Source organism: Lissotriton helveticus, chromosome 1_2 (genome assembly GCF_964261635.1).
Source record: "Lissotriton helveticus chromosome 1_2, aLisHel1.1, whole genome shotgun sequence".
NCBI lineage: Eukaryota > Metazoa > Chordata > Amphibia > Caudata > Salamandridae > Lissotriton > Lissotriton helveticus.
The window spans coordinates 364,272,522-364,291,997 of NC_136058.1; the positions used below are offsets into that span (position 1 = coordinate 364,272,522).

At 46.0% G+C, this 19,476-nt stretch overlaps 1 protein-coding gene across 4 annotated transcripts in view; it reads right to left on the reverse strand.

The window, feature by feature from the left end:
• LOC144807928 (dromaiocalcin-2-like) overlaps nt 1-19,476 on the reverse strand; it is a 157,164-nt gene that overhangs the window by 46,326 nt on the left and 91,362 nt on the right. For 2 of the 4 annotated variants that reach the window (XM_078673526.1, XM_078673527.1), the window contains 2 exons: nt 16,226-16,327; nt 10,593-10,786 (listed from right to left, as the gene is read on the reverse strand). In XM_078673526.1, coding sequence (XP_078529652.1) covers nt 10,593-10,786; nt 16,226-16,286 — 255 coding nt within the window. In that variant the 5' untranslated portion in view covers nt 16,287-16,327. The remainder of the gene's footprint in view (nt 1-10,592; nt 10,787-16,225; nt 16,328-19,476) is intronic. The other 2 variants (XM_078673528.1, XM_078673529.1) reach the window with 1 other exon arrangement.

The following is a 19,476-nucleotide window of genomic DNA, read 5'->3' on the forward strand; positions in this document are numbered from 1 at the left end:
TCGAGAGGGAGGAGTCCAGGATGAAGCCCAGGTTGCGGGCGTGGTCCGTTGGTTTGGGTGCGTTTCCCAGGGCAGGTGGCCACCATGAGTCGTCCCATGCAGAGGGGGATGATCCTAAGATGAGGACTTCCGTTTTGTCCGAGTTCAGTTTTAAACGGCTGTTCTTCATCCACTCGGCCACTTCTTTCATCCCGTCATGTAGGTTGGTTTTGGCGGAGTTTGGGTCTTTGGTGAGGGAGAGGATCAGCTGGGTGTCGTCTGCGTAGGAGATGATGTTGAGGTTGTGTTGGCGCGCGATGGATGCGAGGGGACTCATGTATACGTTGAAGAGGGTGGGACTGAGTGATGATCCTTGTGGTACGCCGCAGATGACTTCGGTGGGCTCCGATCTGAAAGGGGGAAGGCGGACTCTCTGGGTTCTTCCGGCGAGGAACGAGATGATCCAGTCCAATGCTTTTCCTTGTATTCCGACGTTGTTGAGGCGTTGTATGAGAGTGCTGTGACAGACCGTGTCAAAGGCTGCGGAGAGGTCAAGTAGGATGAGGGCGACTGTTTCTCCGTTGTCCAGTAGTGTTCGAATGTCGTCAGTTGCTGCGATGAGGGCAGTCTCGGTGCTGTGTTTGGCTCGGAAGCCAGACTGTGAAGCGTCGAGGGATTTGTTGGATTCGAGGAAGGTGGCGAGCTGACTGTTGACGGCCTTCTCAATGACTTTGGCAGGGAATGGGAGGAGCGAGATGGGGCGGTAGTTCTTAAGTTCAGTGGGGTCTGCTGTGGGTTTCTTCAGAAGGGCGCTGAGTTTGGCATGTTTCCAGCTTTCCGGGAAGGTGGCGGAGTTGAGGGAGCAGTTGATGACGTCTCATAGATGGGGTGCGATGATGGAGTCTGCTTTGTTGAAGATGTGGTGGGGACATGGGTCGGTTGGTGATCCTGAGTGGATGGAGTTCATCAGGTGGATGGTGTCTTCATTGGTGATTGGGTTCCAGGCGTAAAGGTTGTTAGAGGGGGGATTTGGTTCGGGGGTGGGTGGGGTGGACTGGTCACCGGACTTGTTTTCAAAGCTGTTATGTATGTCGGCAATTTTGTTGTGGAAGAAAGAGGCTAGGGAGTCGCAGAGGTCTTGGGATGGGGTGATGTCGTTGGTGCCGGCGGTGGGGTGGGTAAATTCTTTGACAATGTTGAATAGTTCCTTGCTGTTGTGGGCGTTGTTGTCAAGTCGATCCTTGAATGCAGATTTCTTGGTGGATCGGATTAGTTGGTGGTGTTTGCGGGTGGCGTTCTTGAAGGTGGTTAGGTTGTCAGTGGTTGGGTTTTTTCTCCAGGCTTTCTCGAGGGTACGACAGAGCTTCTTGGATGTCTTAAGGTCATCGTTGAACCAGGGGGCTATTTTGCTGCTTTGCTTGTTTAGATGGTTTTTCAGGGGTGCTAGTTCGTCGGCGCTGTGGGTGATCCATTGTGTGAGGTTGGTGGCAGCTTGGTTTGGGTCCGATGTTTTGGCAGGAGGGTTATTGTGAAGCGAGGTAAAGAGCTGGTCGGTGGTAATTTTGTTCCAGTTTCTTCGAGGGATTGGTTGAGGGAGGTTGTGGGTCGTGGTCTTTTTGTAGCTGAATTGGATGCAGCTGTGGTCCGTCCAGTGCAGAGCTGTGGTGTGGTATCAACAAGTTGTTTTAGTCCGAGGTTGGCCAAGTTGTCCAGGAGGGTGGTGGTGTTGCTGTCGTTTTTCTTTTCCAGGTGGAAGTTGATGTCTCCCAGTAGGATGTAGTCCTCAGAGGGGAGGGCGTGTGGGCTGATGAAGTCAGTGATGTCTTCGTTGAATCGAGTGCGGGGTCCTGGTGGTCTGTAGATGAGGGTGCCTCAGAGTGTGGTTTTGGGGTCGGTGTGGATCTGGAAGTGAAGGTGTTCGGCGGCTGCGAGGTTATCGTCTGAGCTGGTCGTGATGCGGATGGAGTTCTTGTGTACGATGGCGATGCCTCCTCCTGTTTGGATGGTGCGGTCTTTTCGGATGATCTTGTAGCCGTCCGGTATGGCTATGGCGATGTCCGGAGCTGATGAGGCGTTCATCCAGGTTTCTGTAAGGAAGGAGACGTCCGGCGAAGTGGTGTCGAGTAGGTTCCAAAGTTCAATGGCGTGTCTGTGGACCGAGCGGGTGTTGAGTAGGATGCACTTCAGGTGGTTAGTGTCAGAGCTCTGTTTGGAGTTTGTAGATTTGGTGTGGGTCCTGATGCAGTCGAACTTGCAGGAGTGGCAGGTGAAGGGTCCATGGGTGTGTCCTGGTGCGGCTTGGTAGCAGTCTGGGAGACGGCCGGGGTTGAGTGCTGAGAGGGATGCGGCATCGTACGTTATGCGGGTGGAGTGGGATTTGCGACGACCAGGGGGTCTGGTGCTGGGCGCGGTCCAGGCGCGGACGGGCGTAGACGGGCTTACCTTTGGTGCACCTTCGGCGCGCATGGGGCGCGCCCGCTGCGCGCTAACGCTGCGCGCAAAAGCATCTGTCATATGTGGATGGTGGGAGGGGCGGGGGCGAGGGAGGAGCAGCTGGGAGGCGGGAGCGGGGTGGAGAGCCGGGCAGGGAGGCACAGCAACAACAACAAAATGGCTGTAAGCCAAAAGCGAAACAGGATTGGGGCACCAAGTAAATAAATGCGAAGAAAATGGCAGAGGCTCCGGCACAATCAGGCGCAAATGAGTCACACAGGCAGCACAGCACAACTGAAACGATCGCGAAAGCGCACCTTGGCAATACAGCGCTACGATACAAACAGAGTGAGCAAACAGGCAACAGTAGATGAGAGAGTACACTTGCAGTATAGCGCTACAATATAATTCAACAGAGCAATCAGGCAATAATGGTTCAGAGAGCACACTTGCAGTATAGCGCTACGATATTCAGCGGCAGGCAGAGCAGGGAGCAGCGTGGGGAGCGACCGCTTCTGATGAGATTCTCATGTCACTACAAGGTATACTATTACAATGCATACCATTAGAACGCATGCCATTACAACACATTATAAGTTAAGTAATGGGGATTTTTTAGTTTAAGGCTGGGTATGGATTTTGGGGTACATGGGGATAGTATTTTTACCCCTACACTATCCAACACTTACCCTACTGTTGCACTCACTGGAGTGGGAGTAGTTATTTTTACCCCTACACTATCCAACACTTACCCTACTGTTGCACTCACTAGAGTGGCAATAGTAATTTTTACCCCTACACTATCCAACACTTACCCTACTGTTGCACTCACTGGAGTGGGAATAGTAATTTTTACCCCTACACTCTCCAACACTTACCCCACTGTTGACCTAAAAGTATTATGCGTTGTAATGGTATGAGTTGTAAATGTTTGAGTTGTAATGGTATATGTTGGAATGGTAGTTTCTAAAAATGCGTTGTAATGGTATGCGTTGTAAAATCATGTGTTGTAATGGTAATTGCGATGTAAAAACCATGTTGTAAAGGCATGCTTTGTAATTGTTTGCGTTGTAACATCATATATTCAACGCTGATACTCAATAGCAATGTTCTTCGATCTTTGTGAATGAGTTCACAGCATTGTAATGAATAAAAGATCTCAGACTATTGAAGCGCTCATGAGGTCTCTGTCAGGGCTCCAAGGCTGCTGCACCCACATACACCATAGCTCACTCTTATCAAATTCTGCAACAGATCTCTCATGGGATGGCTCCCAAGGCACAGAGGGTTTCCTAGTCAAAGCCCTATAGAGAATCTCTTTCTTGAACCTTTGAGCTAGAGGCCCACAGTCTTGTTGCAATACTTCTATGATGCTCCAAAATCATCAAGCAAGACATCAGAGCCCAAATGCAACACCTCATTGAATACATATTGATCATTTCCCAATGCTTAATCTAGAAACTGCCCGTTCCACTATGGATACCGCTCTCATATCTGTCTGGACACCTTACTATTGCAGTGCACCAGGGCTCCCTGATCATGTTGACACTACTTGACTTCTCGGCAGAAGTTGTTCCCACAGACCACAACATACTCATATGCCAATTCCACATAATAGTCAAAGCATCAACCAGTCTTTTTGTTGGTTCAAACCCTTATTCAGAGACAAGAGAGCTTCAGACTAGGGCACAGCATATCCACAATAACAATCGTAAATGCAAACCTAAAGAAAACATGTGGCTCACATACGACAAGTCCTACAGGCAGCAGCGATAAGGTGATGATCTAATAAGATCTATGGGGCAGATGCACACCACATGCACCACATCCACCTTCAAACTACCAAAGTGCCCAGGCTCTTGCACTCGCAACTACTGTCCTTGGTATGGGCGAATGAACAAGCTAGGGTGTCCTGGAGCCTTCTGACCCTTCCCCTAAAACAGGACGGATTGGGGGCACCTGATATGCAACTATATGCCCTATGTGCGCAAGCTCAGTTTCTCCATTTCTGGGTGCACGAGACGCCATTTCAACCTCATGTGGTGGTTTAGAGGGATGCGGTGGCTCCGGTGCCACTGGCTGTAGCTGTGTATCAAAATGCATGTCGCCCTAGGGAGAATGTTGACACTGCTTGAACTTTACGATGGGTTTGGCGTGAGCTGCAGAAGAGGGCAGGTATTTCGACACTATATGCGCCATCAATGTTATTGGAACATAACCCTCTGCTACCATGCATGGAGAGAGGTGTTGGTAAGACGCTACTTGACGCCATGAAGTTGAAAACTTTTGCTGATCTTTACCCAGATGGCAACTTCAGACCTTCCCCACTTGATACGGACGAGCATGTAGTACCGTTTACTGAACTTTTTTTATACCACCAGATACGCACTGCGTGTTGTGCGCTGTACACAGGCTTTCCTGAGGCCCCCCCGACGATGCTAGCACTGGTAAATGTTCTTAAAACACAGTTGTCTAGGAAGCTGGTCACAAGACTTTATACAGTAATGCAGACTGCTTATCCGATTCTGCAGCCCAAGTCCATGGAGCTTTGGAATAGTGAATTAAACCCACAGATTACGGAGGAACAGTGGGGGTATTGTTGTGGTCAATTGACTGAGCTATCCCCAAACTATCGCCTGAGATTGATTCACTTCAAGTTCCTGCACAGATATTTCCGAACACCGGTTAGCCTGCACCGCATGCGCTTAAGAGATGAAGCTAGATGTTGGAAATGTGGGTATGAGCAGGCTACATTTTTGCATGTGGCTTGGGAATGCCCGAAATTGCAAATATTTTGGGATAGGTATTTCATACAGTAAATCAAATAGTTGGGAGGGAGGATCCACCTTCTCCACTGTTAGGATTTCTAGGGTATGTGGGTGACACGATACCTAAACGGCGAAAGTTACATGCACCTCTTCTGCTCTACGCCCGCAGACAGATTGCTCTTTGCTGGGGCAGGGTTACAGACATTAAAAATTGGTTGACGGATGTGACTTATGGGCACACTCAATTAGAGTTATTCTGGGATCAGATGCCTTCCGCGTCCCGACCAACTGACATATGGAAACCTTTCCTGGAATGGACACGGTTGACTACGGCCCAGGCTGTGCAAGATGAGGATGCTGTAGATTAGAATGTGGGACTGGTGGAAATGTAATAATGATATATATGTTACTGAGGGAAGATGATGTAGGGAAATTGTAACACCCAAATGATGGTTCAGTTGTCATTATCTATATGTAACATACGGACCGCCTGGATCAATGCGGTGCACTGTCTAAATTGATTTCTTATGTCTCCTGACACTGTATATTGTACTGGCGTTGTAATATGTATATATATCTGGTGTACAGTAATATTGATATATGAAACTAGTCCTTGTGCCTTTTTTTGTTCTGTACTATGTTGGAAAACCAATAAAGACAAATTAAAATAAATAAATAAATAAAACTACCAAAGTGCGGACTAACTCCAAAGGCCTGAACTATTCTATAACAAGAACAGCCAGGAGTGTAAAAGGTCTACACACCCTCCCACTGGCTATGCCAATGGCTAGCAGTACCCACGCACACATTTGCTATCCTCCTCTAGAAGCATCCTCTTCTCTCTTCAATTTTCGGTTTACTGCAGCTAACCCAGTGAATATCTATGTCCTGTTCTGCAAGGATGTGGGAGAAACAAGAAATGCAACACAGCAGCATTTTGTTACGTTTTTACATGACAGGCTCAGTGAGAGGAGAGAATACATAAATTGAATCAACTCTGTCTTTACAATTGAAGTTGTTTAACTGCGCCAGACAGTGAGCATTTTAGCTCCAGATGAAGCCATCCGTAATCCTTTGGCTCAGGCCTTTAACTCTGGAGTGGGCCTTTAATGGCCGAAATAGTCCGCTATGACGGGCTATAAGGCTATATCAGAACATTCGAATGTTGGGAGCTCCATTGAAGAGAATGGATTATAGTGGCTGGTATAAGCCCGGAGCTCCATAACTTTCCAATGATTGTCTTCATGTTTCTCCAGTTTTAATTTGCAACATTCTACCCTTAGTGGGTGGAATATCCAAATAGCATTATAGCCCTTCTGTCTCGGGCTATATTGGTTATTAAAGGACCTCCACTCATTATGGCCCTTGCCTGCGGCTCAGGCCAACAACTTTGGCTCAGGGCCTTTAACAATCAGTATAGGCCTCGTCAGCAGGCTAAAAGGCTATAGTTTTGTTCTCATATAGCCAACTGCCAATGGCTATACTGGTTGTTTAAGGCCCTCCCTCTCGTTATAGTCCCTCACCTGTGGCTCAGGCCTATAATGAGGGTGAGGGCCTTTAACAAACGGTATAGCCCAAGGCACAAGGGCTATCAGACTATTAGAACATGCCACCCACTGAGGGTAAAATGTTCTAAATTAAAACTGGAAAAACATGAAGACAAGCATTGGAAAGTTATGGAGCTCCGGGCTTATACCACCCATTATAAGCCCAGGGCTAATCCATTATCTTCAATGCAGCTCTCAACATTCCAATGTTCTAATAAAGCAGCTTGGTTTGCTCTGTTTGTGTTGATGTATTTACTTATTTCTTCCTTCTTGTTGGTATGATCCACGTCGAATGTTTATGTTTAAAGAGAGGCTGTGAGAACAGTTGCTGTACTGGCTCTTGGATGCTGGGCAGTGGTTAGAGGTTCTCCTTTTCAATTAAGAAGTTGCTTTTCAGTCCAACTTCTCAGACAAGTCTTCTTTTCATGAACTTCACATGGGCAATCATTGGCTCTAGAACCTGTATGCGCCTTGAAGGAGGTGACCCGCTAAGGGCCACCCGGGTCACTGATGACCACCTCTCTGCCTTCCGTACCAAATGGAGAGTCGGGCAGACAGTGGAGAATATAAACAATAACTATTTATTTGTATACAATCAGAGCGGAGCCCCGTCTGCACAACCTCTGGGAGTGCTACAGAGGGGAACTAAAGAACAGCAAGCATAACGATACATTATGTACATTTCATAGTTGGGCAAAAACATGCCCACAGTGGAATTTTCCAGGCAGATGTAACTGGACAATGAAATACAATAAAAAGTTTTCTGTTCTCGTATCTTGCAGAACCCAGCACAGTCCAAGGCTGTTTTACCCTGGCCGAGATTGAACTTCACTACCAGACAAGTGGGAGAGGCCCTCTATCTAGTGAGAGGGCTATGCGCTGGCTTGGACAGTTACTCATTACTGAAACAAATTATCATCACAGGAACCAAACTTAGCAAAGGGCATTTCTCAGAAATGGACTGGATTCGTTTCGAACTGCCTAAAATGGCGCCTGTAAAGAAAAAGGTGTAGTGAATGCTGACTAAAACATGGCATTGCATGAGCATCAACTGGGCCTAATCTAACAACCTAGAGAAACCTCAACACTTCCTGGCTGAAAGGGAGAAACTCCAGCTACTGCCCAGCACCCTAGAGTCAGCTCAGAAACTGTTCTCAAAGCCTCTCCTTAAACATAAACATTCCAGTTAGAACATACCCACGAGAAGGAAGAAAGGAGTAAGTATATCCACGCAAATAGATCAAGCCATTCGTGTCACATTGCCGCAGCAGTGAATGTGTTACAGCCTTTAGGGTCCTGTGGGGCAAGTACTGAATTTCAGAGAATTTTGATGAAGTGATTTGAAGATTGGTACAAGGTATTTCAAATGAGTTCCTCTAGCTAATAGTAACCAACACAATCTCTTTGTGTGATTTAGACACACCTGCTAATGCTCTTGCTACATGAATCTGAGTTTTCTTAATGTGGCCCCTGATTTTCTTTGTGGCCCCTAGCTAATACCTACTCTAGTAGCCAAGAGGTGGTCTGATTATTGTTCTAGCTATAGTCACTCTTTCCCTTTTCCAGATAAAGGCATCATTTTCTAAAGATGCTAATGTAATACACATATACTTGTACAAATTGATCGACGTGTTCCACTATGGAAAGCATTTGGTGAAATACCTCACCCAGGGACAGATTTATAAAAAAAAATAGGGCAATGCAGCGCAGCTTTGCATCGCTTGAGAAGGCAGCACCATTTCTATTAACATATGGCACTGGTGTTCTCTTCCCAAGCGCAGGCGAACTTTCACACACACGCCACATCTTTTCACTGTAGTGGAAAGGTGTATATGTGATGTCTAGCATAGGTTTTGTACAAGAAGGATACCCTTTGCTTTGCTTTAACTTCCAGGGCCTGAAGCATGGAAACGCCAATGCACCACCCACAGTACACTCTCTTGGCACAAAGTAGTACAAATCAGTGCAACGTGCTTTCTGTGTTACTTCAGGGGCCACTTTCTAGTGCAAAAGAAGTGGTGTGCAAGTCTGTACATGGTACCCTATAGAACAAGGGGTGTCTGTGGGTTAGGTTGTGCTTACTGCAGGCCCACAACCAGCACTTACCCTGCACAGGCCACCTGCATTCTGCGAGTATGCACCTGTGAGGTTTGCCCACAATATCACAGTTTCTTGTAGGCTGTGTCCTTCATTCTGACTAGGTTTCATGTTTGCACAACTGGAGAGGAACAGACTTGTGTAAACCAGTGGGTTCTAAACTCACATGCAGACTGGACCAAAGTACTGGATGGACACAGTGTGCCTCACTAATGGACTTGCCAGGACCTTGCCATGCAAGCAGAAGCTTGCACAAATAGGGCCAGCACTGATTCTCCCTCCAAAAGCAATGTCTTATTACTTTTGAGCTGGACCGTGGTTTATCGGTGCGTGGGATACTTGTCTTTGAGCCAGATATGAAACATAATGTAGGTATGTATGTGATAAATGTGCAGAGCAGATCTAGCTGGAAGGCAGTGAAGTGCAATACAAGGTCAAAGGCAAAGATACAGTCAACAAATGATTTGTGGGCTAGAGTTTTTGAAAGCAATGGAGAGTAGGGTCCTAAGAATGTGTTTAAGAGATGTCACACAGTTCTTTGTTCCAACATGCTGGACTATGGGAACACATTCCATCACTGCACGCCTCCTGAAGAGACTACAGACAATACAAAACTCAACTGCAAGCCTCATCCTCGACCTCCCCAGAAGAACCCTCATCACACCCACCTCAAGAAGCTACACTGGCTCCCAATCCAGAAGAGATGTCATCAAGATGCTGATCTAGGCGTAAAAAGCACGTTGCAACGAAAGACCAGTGTGCATCAACAAAGGCATGACCTTCCACCAACTGACCAAACACTTACAATCAGCCTCCCTCTTCCTTGCAGACAACCCCCAGATCTGCTGAGGCAACAGCGGAGGATGCTGCTTCTCGCACCTGGCGGTCAAAACTTGGAACAATCTTCCCCAGCACCTCAGGACCGCCCCATTGCTCCAGCAATTCAGGAAAGGACTCAATACCTGGCTGTTCGAATGAACAAATCACCACACAGCAGATAGAAACTCCAGCATTTTAAGACCCTCACAGGTGATTTGTTATGCTTGATCAATACTTGATTAATTGATCGATTGGGGGGAGATGGAGGGTGAGAGGATTAAAGACAGGCATGTAGCTTGGGTAATCAAATTCTTTTTTAATATTGGTAGCCTATATAGCACTTGTAATCAGATGAGGAAAGAGATGTGAAGACAAACAGATTCAGAAAAAAACAAATGGAAAATTTTAAATTAAGAGAAATAATCTGGTGAGGAAGGGGAAAAGAAAGATGAGTCTTGTGAGTAAGAAATTGGTACGTTGAATCAGTAAGTCTAAGTAAATTTCTCTTTGCATCGCCAGAGGCAAGAAAAGGAAGGTATAACAGGAAGGTGGAGCAGTAAGAGAGTAAGTGAGTCTAAAGATGAGGGAATAAAATCCTAGGAAGGATAACGAGTTGGGCATAGTCAGAGAAAAGATCAGACAGAAAGAAAGAAGAAAAGACTGATAATGTGAGAGGGGGTGAGTGACCGAGTGAGATTAGAGAAGAAAAACAGATGCAGAATGAGAAGGATAAAAAGAGAAGTTGCTAAATACTAGGGAAGAGATCAGATGAAAGGGAAATATAACTTAAATGACTAAGGGAAAATGACGGAAGCAGCAGAATACCAGACTGAGTAAGACAGTAATAGGAGAGGAAAAGAAGGAAGTAGGGAGAACTGGAAGGATGGTAGCACCAGAGCATGTAAGTGCACTGATTGGTGGTAAGATATATAGTTTAGCAGTACTGTACCGCAGCTCCTTTCCAGGTATCCGCCTCCAGTATATACATATGGCACTTGCGCATGTAGTGGGTCCAGCCATCCTTGCAGGGACCCGCGCAGAAGTATTCTGGCTTCAGAGGGGATCGGTATGGGTCATCGGGAATGAATTTCTCATCGTACTCTAGAGATTCTTGGTGTTTCTGGCGATAGACAAAGAGATGACCTACCGGAGGAAGAGACAAACATGGTTGATTGATTGGACTTGGTAGACCTAATGGAGTAACAGAAAACATTCTTCATTAATGGGATTTGGCTGGCCTACTGGAGTAACAAACAAACATTCTTCATGGATGAGACTTGGCTGGCCTACTGGAGTAACAAACACACATTCTTCATGGATGAGACTTGGCTGGCTACTGGAGTAACAAACACACATTCTTCATGGATGGGATTTAGCTGGCCTACTGGAGTAACAAACAAACATTCTTCATGGATGAGACTTGGCTGGCCTACTGGAGTAACAACACACACATTCTTCATGGATGAGACTTGGCTGGACTACTGGAGTAACAAACACACATTCTTCATGGATGAGACTTGGCTGGCCTACTGGAGTAACAAACACACATTCTTCATGGATGGGATTTAGCTGGCCTACTGGAGTAACAAACACACATTCTTCATGAATGAGACTTGGCTGGACTACTGGAGTAACAAACACACATTCTTCATGGATGAGACTTGGCTGGCCTACTGGAGTAACAAACACACATTCTTCATGGATGAGACTTGGCTGGCCTACTGGAGTATCTGACAAACAGAGTTCATTGATGAGGGCTTAGCTAACCTTCCTGTGGCCGGTGGCTGCTTTCTGGTGGGGGAGACTGGTAGGCTGGCTGTGCCAGCTGGATATTCCATGAGACACCTACTCCTCTTAGGTCTCAATCTTATGGCGCACTGAAAAGGGACGGGCCTTTCACGTGGCAGCTGGAGAGGGTCTTCTTGCCTGGCTTACCCTCTCCTTCCATCTTCACCTCTAGGGTTTGTCCTTTCGCTTCAGTGCACTTCCTTCGTGCTGAGGAGCCGGGTACCTCACTGTGAGAAGAGGAGCACAAGGTGGGTGATCCAGTAGGCTGGCAGTCTAAGGATGCCACTCTGGCCTCCTGCAGGGACAGTATGCTGAGCAGAGTTGCATTGGTGGCTCCTCAACTACTGAGGTGTCCCTTTTACAGACAGGTGCCTGGTGGAGGATGTAGGAGGTTGAGGTTGGAATGTTTGAAGCCATCTCATACCAATGAGGACTTTTGAATCAGCAGCATCTGACACCATGAACAAAAGAGGCAGAAAGAAGGGAGCGGCATCAACTTACAGAGCGGCTTAGTCACGGACGCCAAGGTATCGTGAAAGAAGACAGTAGATTATGGCTTAAGATCCCAGCAGCTTCTCTGCACCTGTGGCGGGTGAAGAGCTCACCTCCTGACAAAATCGTTGGACGTAGGCCTCAGAACATCGGTTTTGCAGCAGACAGACAGCCTGACACTGCCTGATGTAAGTTGTCAGTTTTTGATAGTTCAGGAGAGCCATGAGCAGAAGTACTGACCACAGACAGAGCGCAGTTACCAATATAGATTAAATTCACTCTTCTTTTGGAACCTTGGCCACAACCAGATCGACTAGAAGTAGAGTCACTTATCTGAGATGGAGTTGTCATTGCTGCTATCCTATGTTTCTCTTTCCTTTTCCTACTGTTTCTACTGTTTTTACTCCAACTCTCTCTGTTTATCCTTGCTTTCATTATGTTTCTCCTCTGCCTCCCGGAGTTTCTCTTCCCAGGCATATTACGCCTGTTTCACCATCTTCCTCCTCTCCTCTTGTTCTCGGTTAGCATCGCCCCCTCGAAGTCTCTAGCTTTCTCATCTTCCTCAGACATAGCTTTCTGAAAGGCCAACTGCAAGGTTAGGGTTTCTGCTACACTCAACCCTCCCAAGTGGTGTACCCCTGGAACTGGGGGCATTGGTCCCCTACAAATTAGAGGTGGTGTACATACCTGTGATATTCTAGAAACTAAGGGCAAGGGGTGTCTTGGTGAAACTATGGAAAATGCAAGTCTGGGATATATCATGGTGAGAGAGAGAGAGAGAGAGAGAGAGAGAGAGAGAGAGAGAGAGAGAGTCAGCCACAGCCTCTTCCTTTTACCCAGTATCGCAAACTGTCCCTAATTAAATTAGCGAGTACCTCTCTGTCCCAGCTCCTGGGAACCCTCCATCCTCAGTCCCTTCATGAAACTTTAATCTGATCTATGCACATGGTGCGGAGGTCAATTTCCAAAGCTGTGTTTTCCATTGCCAGTGTGGGTCGCCTTTGTGCGTAGAAAAAAAATGGACTTATTGCAGTTCAGATGCAGATTGGAAATGCAACTTCTGCATCTTTGGTTCCTAAACGTTAAGTATCCTAACGATGCCACATTTGTCAGAAACCCTTTCAGAGGGCCAACTGTGGGGGCGAGGCCTTTTACTCCTTTTGTCCAGTGGCCTGCCCTATTAAGGATCGCGCTCAACTGGGCCAAGTACCCCTTTTGTACTTGACTCTCAGTGGTAGCTGTGGTCGAGCAGTCAAGGTTCTCTCGGCGTGGAGGGGGGATGTAGATACAGGTCAGTGAACATGACTCGTAACTCAAAGTGCAAACAGTACGAAGGATAAATCAATGTCCAGGTAAACACTTTCTTTTATATAAAAAAGTCGGGTTTTATTTGTAGCTCCACTCATGCAAATAGAAGCAACAATCAAATGCAATAACGTAATCCTCTTGGAGGTCTGAGCTCTTGTAGTTGGCAGGCGAATCCCTGTCCAACCCTCCTTCGTGTAACATATTCAGGGTTATTCTCCATTCATTGGAGGCCGCATCAGTAAATGCAAACTATTGGGCTGCACTCAAGACTTCTCCATTTTGACCCTGTCGGACCTTAGTCAAAAGTGTCTAGGGTGTCACAGTACTGTCAGCAGCGAGTTCCCCAGGACCCAACTGTCTCCGTTATCGTCTTATGTGCTCTCACGCCACAGAAGAGTTCAGTGATGCAGTGGGCACCTTCGAACATGCACCTGCAAGTCCTGTTCAGTTCAGAGAGGTCAGGCTACTTGCGGCCCACATGGAACCACCCAGTGGCGCCAGCTATCTCTCAAGAGTGGTGCGGTCAGAAGTCTGTCAGATCAGCTCCCTGCGCATAAAGATGCTCTAAGTTGATTTTGCTCAATGATTCGAAAGGAATCCTTTCTCCATCTCCAAACTGGAACCGGCGAGAGTGTGGCACTGTCCACCATGTCTCAGGCAGTCCTTAATGGTGAGTTGGAGGCAGTTGCCTCACAGTGCGGGTCTAGCTCACAGTCAGCCTCCCCTTCGGGCGGAGGGCTGAATCCTTTGACGATATTGGTACCGGAAACCCCCCTGGCATACGGGTTTGCCAAAGCATGGTGGCACGAGAGAAACAAAATCTGCATGATGCTCAACACATGGCTCAGTCTATGGCAGCTCTCTCCTGGCATACAGGGGGTAGCTGAAAACAACCTTGCACCCGGGCGACAGCCCAATAGGTGCACATCCAAATCCTCACCCCTCACACAGGGAGTGCTGTGGTCCTGATCTGGTCAGGGCAACACCTCCTGGGTTTCATTGCCACACGCTTGACCGGCCATTTAAAAAAGTAGAAGGGCTTGCTATCATTTATCATGAGTCACTCGTATCCAACTTTGTCCCTGTCTCTAACCTGACATGTGAGGCTCTAGTTTTTAATATGTACTCTCTAAATCACAAAACTTTCAAAGCCATACTATTATACCGTCCATTGGGATCTAAAAGCGGGTTCTTAGTGATCCCGACACTATTCGGCTGGAACAAATCATCATGGGTGCCTGGTAGGGCTTCCCACTGGACCCTGCTCCCTCCAATGCTTTCCTCTTCCACATAGGGCACCCTGATCTTGCCAAGCAGGGAGGCGCTGGTGCACCAGGCTCTAGAGCAGGTGGTCTTGGGATCCCTCGATGATGTCCACTCACCCATCAGGGAGACTAGCAGGCCTTGGCCCCAGTCCTGATCACTGGCAGAAGTCTTGCAGAGCTTCCCCTTCTCACAGATCCTGTCTGGCTGCCTGGCAGATGACAAATCTTCCTGGACTCAATCTACCCTTCTTATAATCCTTTTCCAGATAACAAATGTGATTTAGAGTCTGGGTCTTTGATTTTTTTATGTTGGGGTTCCTTGAACTGAACGCTTCCCAGGCACACACACAATCAAAGCAGAGTCCCTATTCCTGTGCAGCACTCCACAACTTACCTGATGTAGGCCAAGGATGAGTTACTCACACAGCAGCGGACCCCTTAAAAAGGTGAGTGAGCCTGAAGCCCTCACTCCAGTGACACACACAAAAAAAAGGTCCTGACATCACTACTACTGTTGCAGTGATTCTGCACATACACAGAACTATGCGCAGTAATACAGGACCTCGGTGTATAGGGGCTAGGCCTTCCCTCCTCCTTCGTGCCCACAATCCCAGGACCGTCTAGCTATAGTGTCTCACTCACTCTACAACATAATCACGAAGATGCAAATGATTAGACACCCCAAAACACAACAGACCCATATCTCTCAGGAATTGTGGTAACAAGACACACCTTTTCACTCACTCTTGTACTCATCCACAACAACATCTGACATAATCACAATTTAGTTTAAAATGTTTATTTTAACTAACGTGCCCTAACATGCAGGATATGTGCCACAACAAGCAGGAAAATGCATAATAATAATAATAATAATACAGTCATCGCTGTTCCATAAATCATAAAGGGAGAGGTCATTATACAAGGCTGTGCAGCCTATCCACCCTCCCTTTTCTAAGACGCATTATTATTATATAATAGAAGTTCTCTGGGCTTTGTCAGCAAACCCCGTACGTCAGCCTACAGATGGTAAATCTACATCACAGGTGCTGTCTCGCTCTTCTCCCCGGAAAGGTCCCTCTCCAAGTGTGTCTCTCCTATACATGCATCCTCCTAATATCAAAGTACGAGTCACCAGCTGCAGCGGCATTAGTATGTTGTGTCTAGGTGCTAGGGTCTGACCAGAAACTAATAACAAGGGGCATTGTTTATCGACCTTGTACGCAATGTTCAGACTAAACTTCAAGAACAAGCAGAGAACGAACACAGGAGACGGGTATTATGTGAAAGGCAGAAACAGAGTCTTGCAAAAATGAAGCCATGTAGTAACATGCGCAAAAGCTGCATCATGGCAGCAGGGCTCATGCTAACTTAGCGGAGTCAACAATGTCCCTATCTGCCACGTAGCACTATGCAAGATTCTCATTGGCCTATGACAAACAAATCAGCATGTGTACACGTCTCTTACCATGAAGATTACTTTTCCGTCCAAACAGATGGGCCTACGAATATGAGTTCACGCCTGGGAACACTAGATCTTTCAGTGTCTCACACGACCTTGAATTTGAAACATTTTGCCAAATGAGTCACGTATTTCAATTTTTGATGAATTTGATACACTTGCTACTCCATTCCCTCAAATTCACAAATCAAACTGTATGCACACTTATTGCAGATCTCAGACTCCAATTATTAATTTTTCAAAAAGAAAGAGAAGACAAGAACTTACCTTGAGTGTTCTGGGTAAGTACTGTTAAAAGGAGAAAGCAGATCCATCTCATTGGTTCCATGGCCGCCAGGAATAGTAACTGGTTTCACCTGCAGAAACAAACTTGGCGAGAATGAGAAGTGGGAATACAGGGCTTGCACAGTTAGAAGAGATGCAAACTTCAGATCGTTGGTCAGGCATAGCCTGGAATGTGCTCTGCCACTGGAGGAAAGCAATGTAAAACTGGCATTTATTACAGAGGCATGGACTGATAGTACCTCCGGTCCTGATCTGTTCAAGGCAACACCTCCTGGGTTTCATTGCTACACGCTTGACCGGCCATTTAAAAAAGGCTTGCTATCATTTACCATGAGTCACTTGTATCCAACTTTGTCCCTGTCTCTAACCTGACATGTGAGGCTCTAGTTTTTAATATGTACTCTCTAAATCACAAAACTTTCAAAGGCATACTATTATACCATCCACCAGGATCTAAAAGCGGGTTCCTAGATACTCTGGGTACATTGCTTGAAAAAGGGCTATGCTTAGAGTCCTACTTTGTGCTGGGAGACTTTAATTTTCATCTTGAAAATCTTAGTTATCCCGACACTATTCGACTGGAACAAATCATCATGGGTGCTGGAGGCCTCAAACAATTGGTGATGACCCCTACGCATGAAAAAGGTCATACCTTGGATGGTATATACTCTAATAATAAAGACTTAGCCGGCATCTCAGTCTTCCTGATCTCGTGGTCTGATCACTGTGCTATCAAGTTTGAACAGAATAGCTATTCGGCTCACTTAACCAGCTTGAAACTGACCCGGGGGATCGTAACCAGAGCATGGGGCAAAATCGATGCTAAGAAGCTTGAAAACTCCCTCATAAGCTCGATGTATCATCTTCCGTTGGATGTGGAAGAGGCTGCGGCTCTCCACACAAATGGCTAACTAATGCCTGTGATCAGTTAGCTCCCAGGAAAAATTTGATTTCTAAACGAGCCTTACCCACTGCTCCTTGGTACTCTGTAGAGCTTAGAGCTAAACATTTGGCCTGTGAGCAATCTGAAAGGACATGGCGCAAACAATATGCAGAAGTAGACAAGGAAAGATACAAAATGTATATCGTCAGCTATAAACAATCACTCCTAAAAGCAAAAAAGGAGTATTTTTCAATGCAAATCGCCCTGGCTAAATCCAATTCAAAAGAACTTTTTAAAACTATAACCAAACTGTCAATTCCAAACACTCCTAAGAGACAAGGTCATCCAGAAATCTGCAATAAAATTGCAGACTTTTTTTCCGACATAAAATAGAAATCATATTTTCGTCTCTTACCAGTATGATCAATTAGGATCAGATCAGCTCTAATTCAAAGATAGTGGACGAAATTGGTCCCTTACTGCCACTTGACCACTTCTCATCACTGTAGAGGTCAGATACACTCAAAGTGCTGAATTCGATTAAATCAGGAGCCTCTAGTGACCCTGGCCCAGTATGGATTATTAAACAAATCCCCGAAGTAATTGGAACAGCCCCCACCCCTTTGCCCAATGCCGTTTTGTCATCCGGCATATTTCCCAAAATGTGGAAAAAAGCTTCTGTCCTCCCCTTGCTGAAAAAACATACTCTGGATCCTAAATATCCCAACAGTTACAGACCGATCCCCAGTCTTCCTTTTCCGGCCAAAATATTGGAATAGGAAATGAACATCCAACTCAGTGCTTTTCTTTCTCTTAATAATTCCCTGGACCCATTGCAATATGGTTTCAGAACTTTTCATAGCACTGAGCTGGCTCTGTTAAAATCCACGGAGGAAATTAGAGAGGCCGTGGATAGGGTAGGAAATGTTGTATTAATCCTATTGGACCTATCCGCGGCCTTCGACACGGTCCATCACAAGGTATTGATGAACAGGATGTCTGAAATTGGTGTAAAGGGCTCCGCTTGGAAATTGTTACAATCTTTTCTGTCAGACAGATCGCAAACTGCAGACCTAGATGGTAACACCTCGGAACCTTTCTTACTTCCTTGCGGGGTGCCACAGGGTTCGGCTCTCAGCCCTACCCTTTTTAATATTTATGTGGGGCCTCTGGCTGGAGTCATCAGGTCCTTTGATTTTCAGCTCACCTCTTACATTGACGTCACACAAATTGTGCTGTCGCTGACAGAGGGATCTGAAAAGGAGGCTGGGGTTCGCTTCCATGACTGTATGAGTGCTATTTCAGTCTGGATGTCCTCCAAATGTTTAAAACGCAACTCCTCCAAAACCGAGGTCCTAAAATTTGGCAACAATCCTCGGGTGTGGACACCAGAGTGGTGGCCGGACGACATGGGCTTATGTCCAGTACCCACAAGAAAAGCCAAAAATCTAGTAATTCTAGTGGATAACAAACTCACTATGGGGGGACCAAGTAAGTATGGTGACTTCAGCATGCGTTATGGTTCTCAGAATAATCAGGAAAATTAAGTTCTTGCTTACTGAGAGCAACCTTAGGACAGTGGTGACAGCACTTATAATGTTGCGTCTGGACTATTGCAATAGCTTATAGCTTAATGTTCAAAAACAACATATGAACAGGTTGCAATTGGTCCAGAACGCAGCGGCTGGAATGCTGTCCGGAACACCCAAGTTTATCCCTGTCAAGGGAGAACTCAAGAAACTGCACTGGCTCCCAGTAAAGTTAAGAACACACTTTAAGGCATTGTGTATTGTCTTAAAGGTTGTTAATGAAATAGGACCTGAGTTTCTGAAACGTAAACTTCAATGGTATGTTCCTGCTAGACTATTACGGTCAACTGGTGCCAAACCAGTACAAGTCGCTTCATTTTTAAAAAAAACAATTGGGGAGGTAGCTATTTTATTCTCATGGGGCCCAATTCACAGAACTAACGTAAGACGAAATCCTAAACTTACTACCATTTTCGTATTCACAGAAGGCACTTACTCATTTTGGTATACACAGAAGACACTTACTCATTTCGGTATTCACAGAAGTTAGGAGTCCTAACTTTAGGACTCCTAAATGCCTTCTGTGAATACCGAAAGTCTTAAAATCAGGATTTTTCTCAATTTAGTAGTAGTAAAGTTAGGACTCCTAACTTTAGGACTCCTAAATGCCTTCTGTGACTACCGAAAGTCTTAAAATTAGGAATTTTCTCAGTTTAGTAGTAGTAAAGTTAGGACTCCTAACTTTAGGACTCCTAAATGCCTTCTGTGAATACTGAAAGTCTAAAAATTAGGAATTTTCTCAATTTAGTAGTAGTAAAGTT